Source organism: Haliotis asinina, chromosome 2 (genome assembly GCF_037392515.1).
Source record: "Haliotis asinina isolate JCU_RB_2024 chromosome 2, JCU_Hal_asi_v2, whole genome shotgun sequence".
NCBI lineage: Eukaryota > Metazoa > Mollusca > Gastropoda > Lepetellida > Haliotidae > Haliotis > Haliotis asinina.
In genome coordinates this window covers 81,172,482-81,186,691 of record NC_090281.1, presented here as the reverse complement: position 1 = coordinate 81,186,691, position 14,210 = coordinate 81,172,482, and the positions used below count along the sequence as shown (strand labels likewise).

Below are 14,210 nucleotides of genomic sequence, written 5' to 3'. Positions count from 1 at the left end.
CTATACTTTCATGGAAAGAACAGACAGAACAGAAATCCCGAAACTATTTCTAAAACATGTCATGATATATACAGTTTTAAATGAATTGTGTGTATTGCTTCCATGTGATTATAATGCACATGATAAACTCTTGTAATGAACATCATTCATGTATCTATATTTCTATAAGTTTTTTACTAGTGTGTTCATATTTATAGTTTATAGAATATTGCTGCTGTTTCTTGGTGAAATGCTAAGCAATAAATATGTTATCTTATCTGTGTCAACCAAGTCAGTGAGCCTGTCCACCCAATCCTGTTTGTTGGACAAGCATGGGTTACTGAAGATCAGTTCTAAACTCGCTACTTTACTACACTGTACTAGTTTAGTTTAGTACCACTGTTGCCTCAGTACCCACAAGCACATATATGATGGATATTCACACACCAAGGATCATAACTGGAATTTTGGATTCAAATACATGTCCAGTGAATTGTGGAGTTAAGGGAGGCAACTCCCCACAACGGCTAATGTCTGCCACTCTGCCCACAGAAGTAGCCTGCATCTGTGAGTGAGTGAGTTAGAATTTAAAGTCACTTTGGCAATACTTCAGCCACATCGTGACTAAAACAATACATAGATTAACAATCATCAAAGATAGATTATACAATCCTTCCAACAAGGACAGTAAAATAACTAGAATATCACAGATATACATGTAAAACTAATAATTAAATCTGAAACATTTTAACTATAGGGGGCAATATAAAACCTGGCTACAGATCACCAACAACTGAAGGTAGATCTCCATACTAGGGACCATGGGGACTTACAGCACCTTTGCTACCTGCATGGACCCTAGTTTGCTACCTGCATGGACCCCGTTGGATTTACACCATCCCATCAACCACTAGCGAATCGTGCATCTGTGAGGTCAATAACAACAAAATGTCTAATTAAAAATGTATTTTGAAAAGCATTTACAAAAATAGTATTTGTGATACCAATGCATTGTTATCAATGAAGGAAAAAATAGCCTGAAATAAAGAATAGCCTGATTGCTCGTTTCCAGTCACATTGTCAAGGGCTTGAGGAATGTACATGTGAATATTTTCATGTTTGTGATTTTTATCAAAGGCTGAGAGTGATATCTGTGTAAAATACTGTAGCCATTTCGCTCAGACAGACACAAAGGTTAAATGGATGTTCTCAGTGTAGTATTAAAATACTTTTTGTGAGTGAATTGTGATTAAAAAAACATCAACATGATTACCAGAGCTAAAAAGTAAATATTTTTAATTGGAGCCAAATTGGGCACCGGTGTTAATTTCTAATGCTGATGGATGATGATATTTCATAATTAATAACAAACAATTTGTTAGCACCTTACAGCTCAACATTACCTCAAAATATCTCATTTAGATATTAGACATGGTGGAGATGACAATGGAGCTAGGAACAGGAACTCTGTTATTTGTGTCTAAATGCATTCTGTTCTTCAAATGCTGAACACCAACACCATCATTCATAACGTCCATAACTAAGAGAGTCTGACTATGTAATATCCCTATTAAAACAAAATTCCATCCACGCCCCACCTCTACCCCTGAAAAAAGAATTGAAAATTTGACTTTGAAAATGAAGACATTGTCTGGCCTGCTATTATAGTGTTTACAAAACACATTCTTCATCATATCAGTATGCAACAAATTTTTGTTGTACCTAAGTGGTAAAAAGTCTGATGTCAAAGCGTCTGAAGAAGGGAGATAACAGTTGATAAACTCGACCACCTAACCCTAACCCTGAGTCACGCTAGAAGACGGTGAAGCTCACATTCGATTACCACTATACCTAGATATACACATCCTGATTTCACAGTGGTAAATATTTGAGGCAATACACCTGGGTCTATATGTTCTATCTGCACCAATTGTGTAAAAAATATCTGAAGAAATCATTTTTGACAATCAATAAATGCTTGGTTTTGACATGATGGGTAGGTTGTCATATATCTAAGAATGATTTACAATACATGGAATACTTCTACCAGACTTTAAAAAAGACCCACAATGCTCCTTCTATTTTTTTCTTTAATTGTTGATGCAAAAATATTATTTGGAAACAAAACAGCGAAAAAAGACAATCTACATAGCCAATATCTCTTATTTCCATTCACAGCAGACATATTTAGGCATATAAATTTCTATTCTTTAACAGTGAGCCATCATATCATCTCTATCTATCATTTTAAAGTATTTTCAAATCACTGGACGTCTTGTGATTTCATAGTTTTCTATTGAAATATGCAGAACTGACAAGGTAGGTGGAAGGTAAAATTGCAACAGTCATGACAACAAATACGCTTACACCGTTACTTAAATAATTCACAAAGACTCCTTCAGCATCTTACTAGCCAATGTAAAGGAACCAGTCTAACCATCTAATCTAAGGACAAATTGAGCAAGCAAAATAAATATGATTCTGTATTCAGAAGCAGAGCATATGGACACTGCATAATAAAACAGCTATAATCTTCTACACCTAAACACTGAGCATGAGAAACACGGAAATGCATCTTTTGATAAGCCTTCTGAATATGAGGGAACAACCATTTGATTTCAGGGAGACTATGAGGATTTCAGTGCTAAAACATGTTTAAGAATGTTTAATGCAACCATTTACATATCAAAACATCAACTGGCGTTCACAATAATATATCTTATCTCCGGAAAAAGGGACATTATTTCTTTCTTACAATTTGAGGAAAATGTGAAATAAAACTCCTTTCCTAAAATGAAATGATGTCTCCCCAAAACAAGAAACTTCAAGTTCTCATTCCGTGTTACACTTCAAGATGTTTAATTAACAGACAGACATCATGTACAAAAAAAATAGTTTTTCTAAACTATTGTACTTTTCATTCACACAAATGGTTAAATACATTGAATATTCTAACTGATAATTGATGCTTTTTTCAATTGGTAAATAAAATACAAATATAGAAATATGAGACTTGAACTTATAATGGGAATGATGCTGAAGACCTGTTGCGATGTTACGGGACAAAAAACAAAAACAAAACAAGAAAAAAAACTTTAAAAAACTCTCTGGGCTCTGAAAATACAAATTATTAAACAATATATACAGACATCTCCAAATATACAGACAATGAAAACAGTAAAATATCAATATAGTTCTGACACTTTGAATGGCCTCAAAAACCAAACATTGTTGTTAGGTAAATACTAGCTTCTGTTGAACAGAACAAAGTGAATGTTAGGGCAATATCAAGCTTGTAATACCTTGGATTCACCCAGAGAAGATGATAAACAAGAGGATTTCATCTTATTTTACCTACCTCTGTTTATATCCTAACATGAAAGAGCAAGGTCAGTCAGACAAAACATTAAACATATGCCAGAGAATTCAACATTCTGGGGGTGGCCATTAGCAAAGATTAATCATGATTTTATTAGACTAAAACATATTGATTTTATCAGACTAAACATATTGATTTTATCAGACTAAACAAATTGATTTTATCAGACTAAACATATACTACTGACAGAAAATAAGGGAACCAAGAAACTGAATGTAGATGACTTTGACTGTGACAGGGTCCGTTATCATGGCGTATCTCCCAAACGCAAAATCCAATGACAATGGAATTTCGCATAATGCATGCCCAGCACGTGCTACACGTGCATACAGAAGTTCACTCCTGTAAATGTACTGGAGAAGTCGCAATCACTAATGCAATAGAGATTGACACTTACTGACAGAAATGCCTCTGAGGCAGTATCTCGGTGAAGCAACAAAATGCAGAATTGTGGGGATGATAGAGTGGGGGGACATCATTATGTGAAGTTGCCCGGCAGATGGGTAAATCAAAAAGTGTAATTTCACGCCTGTGGGATAAGTACCGTCAAAACAGGTGGGGTTGCAACGAGACCTGGGCGTGGTAGACCAAAATCAACGACACCACGACAGGATCGTCGCATTACGTTAATTGCTCTACGCGATAGGTTTAAATTGGCCCCTGCCATCAATAGAGAATTCCACACACTCACTGGAAGACGCATTTCAACCTCAACTGTTAAAAATCGACTCTATCAAGCTCGTCTGAAAGCAAGACAGCCTTTTAAGGGTGTCACCCTTTCAGCTCACCATAAGCGCCAAAGATTGGCATGGGCTAGGCAGCATCAGGGACGGGCTATGCGCCACTGGCGTTACACCATGTTCTCTGATGAGTCAAGGTTTTGCCTACGATTCACAGATGGCAGAAAACGTTGTTGGCGTCGGAGCAAGGAGCGATATGCCAGAGCAGCAATTCTTGACCATGATCGATATGGAGGTGTTAGTGTCATGGTGTGGGGTGGGATTACACATGACAGACGATCAGATTTGGTCATTATTAACGGAGCCATGACTGGTCAACGATACGCTGACCAAATATTGCGTCCTGTTGTGGCTCCATTGGCTAGAGTTATTGGCTGAAATTTTGTATTCCAAGATGATAATGCCAGACCACATCGGGCCCGAATTGTCTCCGCTTATCTCTGACAAGAAGGTATCCAGACATTGGACTGGCCCTCTAAGTCCCCAGACCTGTCCCCAATTGAACATCTCTGGGACGTTCTTGGTCAAAGGGTGTACGCCAGGGACCCAGGACCCGCCAACCTGGCCCAGCTTGAGGAATGGCGGGCAATACCACGGGCAACCATCCGGAAATTGATCAACAGCATGCCATCAAGGTGCCGTGAATGTGTTGCCCAACATGGTGGACACACCAGATATTGAACTTGATGCCTAAAATTGATTTAGTGGATATTTAAAGCAGTTTCAAATTCGCTATTATTTCATTAGTTCCCTTATTTCTTGTCGGTAGTATATTTTTCAGGACATCTAACATGTAAGTTAATATTATTTCAGAATTTCTCTTTGATACATGTCTTACACAATTTATTTGCTCAAGCTAAATTTGAGATTAAATCAGTCAAATGATAAATATATATACGGCCCTACCCAAAGAGTCAGGTAATTGTAAACTATGAATGATCAGAATAATTGAATGTTTCACTCCGTCACTGACAGACATTTTATTTGGAACACAATGCTGATATCAAACCAGTTCTTTGAAGCGCCACTTATCGTCACAACACATGCAATACCAAATTGGGTGCACTTAACAATTTCTCAGGAACCTAATGAAATTATAAATAGGCATTAAAAACTCAGGAATTCAAACTCAAATCAGCTTAAACTTACATCTTGATGCAGTAAAACATAGGTTTACTAGGCATGTGTATATACAGTGTATTCACTTAAACATCTTATTATTTGATATTGATGCTGTGCAGAGGACACATGCTGAGATTCTTTAAATGTCTAGATTTCCACCCATCTTTTACTATCTTAGGTGTCCTTTCAAACTGGATACATATACAAGAATAACCAGTTGATAATCAGACAAAATAGATTCCATGGGGTGCGAGATGCACAATGACACCTAGGGCTGTATAGAACCTTTCTTAATAAGGAGGCACCATCCATGTTAAGAGAGTGTTATGTCAATACTCTGATGTATAAAAAAAATATCTGTATAAAGAATCCAGGGTGTAGCTGCTCTCCTGCCCCTTTGGGCTACCTATGGCCCTAACACCAGTGACTGTATGAATGGATCAGTGACAGAACGGTCTTTAGGGCTCACAGAGTTACCTCCCATGAAAACATGGTCCTTTGCGTGATGGTGAAGCAAGCAATCCTCTTTAAACTTTGTCAGGACATCATAACAGTTGCACTTGCAATTGCCTTTGATCAAAAGTGAAGACATGCTTTGTAGGTGGATAAGTAATTACTCAAACTCATGTTTAGTTGTGATGTGAAAAAGCAGTGCTGTGATCACCACTGATCAGCTTTTGAATCTTTGGTCTATCTTTAGAATACAGCACCAGAAACTTTAAAAATACCTCATATGTAACTTTATGTGATTTTGTTCCAAAGCATATTCTCGAAACAATGCCCTGTGATTCTGGCATAGCAACTAGGTTGTCTGGCACAGCGAACCTTTAAAGGTGAGGTCACAGTAACATTACACAAATAACCAGACTTTACAAATGTTCTGAAGCTCACCTTGGTGGAATGTTTACATATATAATAAACTGTGGCTATCTCAAGTGTCAGAGACTATATGATTATATTAAGGCGGTATCTGAACATATGGACAGTATGAACAAGTCAGACCAACGCTCAGACATTCAGTCAGCAACATATTATAACATCCTCTCTACCTGACTAAAGACCAGGGCCTCCTTTCACAAAGCACTAAGGTGATCATGAGTCAATGAGGTAACCTTAGTGGAATGTTAGAGAATTGGGAGTTATGATTAACCTTAGTAAAGGTTGCTTTGTGAAAGGAGCCTAAGAGTGTGTTTATACAAAACAACCATAGTGATATGACTAACTTAAGTCTATGTTAAGGTATATGGTCACCTTAGCGCTAAGGTTGCTTCGTACACCGGCATCATGGTACTCTACATGAATGTGCGATATCTAACTCAGCTATACAGAACTACAGGTGCTCACACAACAAGTACTATGTACTTACATCAATTGCATGTGAATACTGGGTTGTAAAATGACCCAATGTATTCAATCATCAAAGAGGGCAATGAGGTGGCCTAGTGGTTAAAGTGTTTGCTTGTCACACCGAAGACCTTGGTTCGATTCCCGACTTGGGTACAATGTGTGAAGCCCATTTCTGGTGTCCCCAACTGTGATACTGCAGGAATATTGCCCAAAACAGGGTAAACCTAAACTCAGTTACTCAATCATTAAGAAAGAAAATGTTCAATGGAATGTAATGAAAATGCACATTTCAAAATGAGATAGACAAAATGAATATATACAGGTGGAACCATTCTCTCTTGATTCATGCTTGCGTGTGTAAATCTGTGAGTTTTAAAAACCGGTGTCAAAGCTTTACAATGATACATTCACTGTATAGTTCAATACATCAATAACTCAGCTGTACTGATACAGCATCACATCAACACTGTATATACTTGCTTGTGGGGAATCCTACATGTTCTTTTACATACACAGAATCACAAGCTACAGAAAACAATGGCCCCTCAAAATTTGAAGCTAAGCACCACATATCTGAGATAATCACCAACATCATTTTTAAGGCACCTAGTCAAGGCGAGGAATTTCCAGACATTAATCAATGTTGTCATTTTTCAAATAATATAGTTTCCATGATTATTATTCTGGTTTTCATGGTTTATAATCCTTGAAAATTATAAATACTACAATCAACTAAAGAAGACAAGACAAACTGAACTTCTTGTTTGACATATTACCTATCAAAGACAAAGTAAATAATATTTGAGATTTGATTGGACAGTATTTTCTTATAAAGAAGTCCTTTAGATGGCTAAATACACTAACATGCAAAACCAGCATTTCAGTTTTAAAAAGATCCTTATGTGGGTAAGCAATCAGATTACTACTTGTATTACTATTACCATTCCTGGCATGGAAATACGACCACTACGGCCAGCTGACACACAAACAGGTGACCTGAACCGAAAACAGGGAATCTCATTTGTCCAGTGTTTTCTCTTCTCTCTCAAGTTACTACTCGCTGTTGCTCAATCGCCAAGGTAAGGCGGAGGACCCTTTTGAAGGCGGTCCACACTCTGGATCTCTAACTCCTCCATCTCAACGGCGTCCCTGTATTCCGTCAGTTCCTTAGATATCCTGATGCGGGTGTAGTTGGCTGCCAGACATATCATGAAGTGAATCTACAACAAGCAGAAATAAAATGAGTGAGTGAGTGAGTGAGTGAGTGAGTGAGTGAGTGAGCGAGCGAGCAATAGTCCAGCAATATCATCATGGCGACACCAAAAACGGGCTTCACAAATTGTACCCATGTGGGAAATTGAACCCAGGTGTTTGGGGTGATAAGTGAAAACTTTAACCACAAGGCAAACCCACAGCTCTGCATGACTTAAAATGAATAATTACATTAACACATGCAAATACAATTTAGAAAATATTACAAATTTTGGTATCATCAGGGACCATTCATTATTTAAGGGGATGGTAGTGGGTAGGGTGAGTGATGATGATTTTTATGGAAAAGCATGTATAAGGTGAATGCCCCCCATTGAATTTATGTTTAAAGTAAGTGACATCCCTTCATGTCATGTCATGAGAGGGATGGCTATCAATTTAGTTCATCGTAATCAATGATCGACAACTAAATATTGATTACTATCGGAAAAGTAAATTTGAGCAATAATGCATAAAAGAGTAAAAAACAGATCAAGATATTTCATATCACTGAGGTGTAGTAATACATTTTTTTCATTAATTGCTCACAGAAACAACATCCTGGATATACTTTAGACACAATGTCTGTATACATTTTGTGTATTATGACAGTGAATATGTATGAAACTCAGTTCATCTCAATAGTTAAGGTACTATTTTATTGATGACACAGTTTTCATAGTGATAATCACTCATGATTCTTTCACTGTTTCAGTCAAATATTTCTGAATAGTGATCTTTTCCCCCCAGTCTAATAACTACTACAAAACAGTTTAGTGCCCTATTGTCTGTTTGTAAACCCGTTGACTTGCTTTAAGCCTTTTTCATATTATGTATGCTGTAATGTCAGAACAGATCTCGAAACAAACTCACCATCCCCAACACAATAAGCAGTGCACTGATGTAGGCCACACAGAACAAAGGACCAGCCTCTGTTGTCTGTAAAGGAAAAGTCATTTCAGAGCAAGTTTCTTCAATAAAGCCAAGGTCACATCCCTAGAATAGAGTTTCAATGTTTGAATGGCATTTGGAAGAGTTACACAAAAACTAAAGGTGAAGGTATATGGATGTCAGACTCTTTACTCAAGAATACCATTGTGTTAATTATAAATATTCTCCTTCAGTGTCTCATTTCTTTGTAAACTTATTGCAAGAGAGAGGCTCTCTGGAGAAAGGTAGATAACTGATTATAAACATCCAATATTCAGGTTGAACAAATACATAGTTCGATAAAAATCATGTGATAAAATCAGCACTTGCTTCAGAGACAACCTAATGACGTACATGCAGATTTCAGTCAGGTGCAGCATATGATGAGTATGTACTGATTTCAAAAAACTTTTTGAAATCAATAAACACATATATTAGAATGATTAGGGCACACAATCATAGATGTATCCCATGACAAAGGATTTTGGTTGGAGACAGGATATTTTCATTGCTTCAAAATATCCAATTTCTGGAAGTATAGTCCTATTTTCCCTGGACATCCCACATGTTCAGCACAATCAACACACAGTTTCTCCTTGTTGTTAAAAGAGAAGACAATTTCTGTACAAGAATCTTTTCAAAACTGTTATTTCAAACCTCTCCAAAACAAATGGCCAGTGCAGTTGGATCTAGTCCTGCCTCAGAATCACTATCTCGTCATTTTTAGTTCCTGCCTTATCACAGGTGATGTTTTTAATCAAAAATGAATTGCTGCAACCAGAGACCATATCTGCTGCAACTAAACTTGTGCCTAGTTTTGAAAGTTTAATAATGCACGCATTGTACTAAGTCTAAGTCTTGTGGCAAATGCCAGCGCTCACCTTAACACACATCTTCTTCAGTTCATTCTGTAGACATATTGCTTCTTTTCCTGGAGGTGTGATACCAGACACAAAAGAGCTGTTCCGGTAGATACCTGCCGCCATTGTACAAAGCTAACACTTTATCAACTACTATTTTACATTCCTCTCTCAGAATACTGACAGAGAAGACAGCTTCAAAATATATTCGGTATGAAACTCTTGAATTCATCATTACTGACAAAATACATGATTGTGTTCATGGATTACTGTGTTCAACATTATGGACAAAATACATCACATTGTCCATCATTATGGGGTAAAGCATTGAAACCTTAACATGAACAAACTGTATTCTTGTACATTTAGACATTGAGAAAAAGCGCTATAAAAGAAAAGTGGACTCACCAAACTGAGTGAGGTTGAAGCAGTAGTTAATTGTCTGTGCATTACGGCTGTAGACCTCATGATTGCAAATGGCTGCCAGTGCTCCATACATTATCACTGGGACGACGGAGAAGGACATGATAATGATCCACGCCAAATTCAGGATGTATGATATCGCCATGAACTGGAAGCATGAAATACAGTAAAGTAGGGTAATATCATACATGATAAAATATCGCAGCATCACATATCTTCAAACTAGAAGTAAAATTGGACAAGGAATATGATGAACCGTCTGGACAGTGAGGTCAATGATACAGAGTTACAACATAGTAATAGTGAGTGAGGTGGCTTTCATGCTGCTTTTAGCAATATCCCAGCAATATCATGGCACAGCACACCAGAGATGGGCTTCACACAATGTATCCATGAAGGGAAGCGAACCCGGGTCTACAGCGTGACGAACAAATGCGTTAACCACCCCACTGCTCCCACTTACAATATTGAACTGATAGATATATCTGACTGTTTTTGGGTCTGGTTCGCTTGCTGTATAATTTTAAGTAAATGTGTACAATGAGTAATATTATACATACGAAAGCTGCAGATATTCTGCCTCCCATGATACACTTGGCTCCAGAGTACACATTCTGCCTTGTTGCTCCGGTGGCGAGCAGCCCAAAGATAAGCAGGATGATTGCGAAGACTCCCATGCTGACAGCCAGTACTACAAACACCACCTGGATCACCTCCAGCCTGTCAAAATAGAAGTATTACAGTAAATACATATTGCTATTTGTACATGTTGAACAAACCATGTTGATAAATATGTTGGTGCATAATCATTGAACGAACAATAGTTATATGAAATACCATATATCTTGCTTTAAACACATCAGGTGCTCTTAAAAAAATATGGACTTATATCTCAATAGATTTTACCTACAAATCAGTTAACTATTTTAGGATAAAAAATATCACCATTGATTCTCTCATATCAAAGAAGCATTGGGAATGAATGAACCCCTCACACGTAAAGGCATGGACTATAATTAATGTTGGACCTGTCACCGATGGGACCCGAATACCGTCAATTGCTCCCTTCTCATCAGTTTGCCACCATTTTGATACTGTGTGATGGGCCTGTACCAAGTTTTGTCGAAGTACACGACTGGACGATTTTCTTTATGGCACTGAAGAATCATCCTGAGGTATCTCAAACACCATGCAACAATTACGCTTTGTTTCTTTACTCCCTGTGTATCCCAAATCATCAGTAGCCATTTTCACAACGCTTGTCAGTGTTTTCATTGTCTTGGCTACTGTATAGCAGTGTTGAATGTATTGCGCATTTATCAAAATCATCAACTTCAATTTCCCGTTCGGTATGTCAGTACTCACTTTCCCTGGGGTTGTGAACTTACTGGTACCCATCGCAGGAATGCACATACCTTCATAATTCATTTTGCGCAAGGTACTGACAGATATACCTGTAGCATTGCTTGCTTTTTTAATGCACTGTGTGTGCTGTCAGAAATAGTACACCTGTACTGAATGACATTGTAGGCAACCTCATGTGATTGTGAATGAATGACCTGACCCTTTTTACCCAATTTTGAGTGCGACATGACAAAGTTTCAAATACCTGCAGAGTTTACTACTCTTTTCACCTGTTCACAGTCCACTTTACAAGATACTACTTTTACTGGTATACAAATGCTTGACCAGAAACACAACGCTTCTGAATCATTGCATAGAAAGTGATTACTGTACGGATCTCAAAAATCATGTGCTTGAAGTTTTCAAATCAGTACCCCCTTTGAGTTGGTAATGGATCAGTTTCACAAATGTGTTTTTTTTGTGCAGCTCAGTTTAATGCTGGTCGGACACTGAGAGTATGTAAACTACTATTGCTGCTGCTGTGTGTGATGCCCAAAGAGGAAGACAATGAGGAAACCCTTACCATCCCACTTTGAAGTTGAACAGATCATTGAGGATGTCATCGATGAAGATTTTGAGGGCCTGGTAGGAAGTGCCACAGAAGACGCAGACCCCGATGATAACAATGATCATGGCAAGCAGGGACCCGAAGGGGGTCCGACCAAGACAGTCAATACAAGCTGAAATAAGATGTAAGACAGTCAATACAAGCTGAAATAAGATGTAAGACAGTCAATACAAGCTGAAATAAGATGTAAGACAGTCAATACAAGCTGAAATAAGATGTAAGACAGTCAATACAAGCTGAAATAAGATGTTATATATAAATGATCATGCACATAAGTTTGTTTACATGTTAGATAATATCAATGAAGTAAGCATGATTTGAATTCTGTTTTCCTTTAAATTCCTAGGAAAATGAAGTGTGGCATTAAACACTAAGTGAAAATAAATTGTCTGAATCATATATATGAATTCAAATCTTGCAACAACTACCCTTGGTGCCAAATGCAAATAACAGACATCTAATATAAATTTAAACTACCTCCCATTTGAAAACACAACCAGTTAACCACTGGGTAAGTATTATATTTATGAAGTTGTCTTCCCTTCACTACCTGCCAGCAGCACGGACCAATCCATCCTGTATCTGGATTGATCACAGGTTAGATGGCAAAAAACGGAATGTACTACTTTCTGACTGTTATGTATCTATACAAACAGTACATTGTAAACAGAAGACTTGTGATGTCATTGCTTGCTCGTGACATGAAGTCATCTTTTGATGAAATGCATAACGGTCCTTGTTGTAATTGCACCACATGCTGTGTTCAACAGCTCATGTCAGAAATCGATAACTTACTTTCAAGACAAAAAAAGCACAAAAGAGACGGATAACTAGTGCAGTCTTCAGAGGACCCAGAAAAGTTCTGAAGCCATTAGACATGTTTGGCATTACACAATTCTTCCGTACTTTAACTTGATGTATGTTCAGGGGAACATATGACTTGCCTTTGCAAGTGTTTGTGATGAGTGCCACTGGTGGGTCAGGATACAACTAAACATCAAACATCATCAACATTTGATAGTGACTCATACACGCGGGCTCATTATATGGTAGGACTAGTACAACATAATATATTTACACTCCATCAGGTCCAGTCTGTTGGGTCATTAATGTGGTCTTTTAATCACAGTAATGACACAAATGTACCCTTGATCAGTGTTCATCTCACTTATGTTCACATCTTTAACCAGCAATGGTACGTATATCTTGTACTGATTAAATGGGAAATTGATACAAAATATGACTAGAATGCAATTTACCATGTTTACCGGGCGCAGCACCAGCCAACCATCACCCTTTGCGATCCTTAGCCTTGGGTTAGGGCTTGGGCTTCGGGTTTGGCACCCTTTACGATCCTTAGGGTTAGGGTTAGGGTTAGGCTTCGGGTTAGGGTTTGGTATAATTCCCGATGTTTAAGGAGCGCTAATTAACTGAAAAAGTGCGCCCGGTAATGTGAAGTTTACTCTGACATCATTAACAAAAATATTAGGAGCAGTCATGAACAGGTAGATTTTACAGTGATAACTTGTGCGTACCCTTTGAAACAAACTTAAGTTATTTATAAAATAAGATAAGTTTCCATCATGCCTTTTCCAGTAATACTTACACCCATATTAAACGAAAAATCTGAGTTTCAATCCCAAACATGTTAAATTTGAGAACACCTGTGATACTGATTAAAGGTTGATTGTTTCACTCAGTTAACGATGTTCAAAAACACTATAATCGATTCATAGTAGTCTGATATCATTAACATAATCAAACCGATTTTCCAGTACTCACCCATACTGACAGGTGTGTTCAAAACACGGGCTGTTTTATGATCTAAAACGCATAAAATACCTGACAGGTACACCTGAATATTTCGAAAACTTCCGGTTAATCAATCAAGGGAGGTAACTCGTACACAATAATACCTGACGTGGACCACAGAACAAGAGTAAAAAAGAAGCCGTGAGGTTGGATCGCTTTTTTGAGTGTGGGTGTTGTATAAGTATTATGGCATTGACTGTAGTTGTTTAAAAGACAATATCCGATCACCAGAAAGCAGATAGTTTTTGTTTTATTTCACCATGCAGACACGTATGTTTCATCTCTGTGGACCGACCCGTGGAGATTTGGTATGCAATTACAGCCTTCGGCAGTCTAAGTAAATTTAGGCTCACGATTTAACGTTACACATCTATACTGTATAGAAGCTTGCAGTG

The 14,210-nt window shown here is 37.7% G+C and overlaps 1 protein-coding gene across 1 annotated transcript; it reads right to left on the bottom strand.

Annotated features, from left to right (window-relative positions):
- Positions 1-5,046: 5,046 nt before the first annotated feature.
- On the bottom strand, positions 5,047-13,877 carry LOC137274421 (neuronal membrane glycoprotein M6-a-like). Its single transcript, XM_067807593.1, has 7 exons — positions 13,786-13,877; positions 11,959-12,115; positions 10,592-10,751; positions 10,017-10,179; positions 9,630-9,724; positions 8,692-8,757; positions 5,047-7,787 (listed from the first exon to the last, which is right to left on the bottom strand). Exons 1-7 carry the CDS (start codon positions 13,787-13,789, stop codon positions 7,635-7,637), a joined length of 798 nt encoding a protein of 265 aa, XP_067663694.1. The 5' UTR covers positions 13,790-13,877; the 3' UTR covers positions 5,047-7,634.
- Between the last annotated feature and the right edge of the window lie 333 nt (positions 13,878-14,210).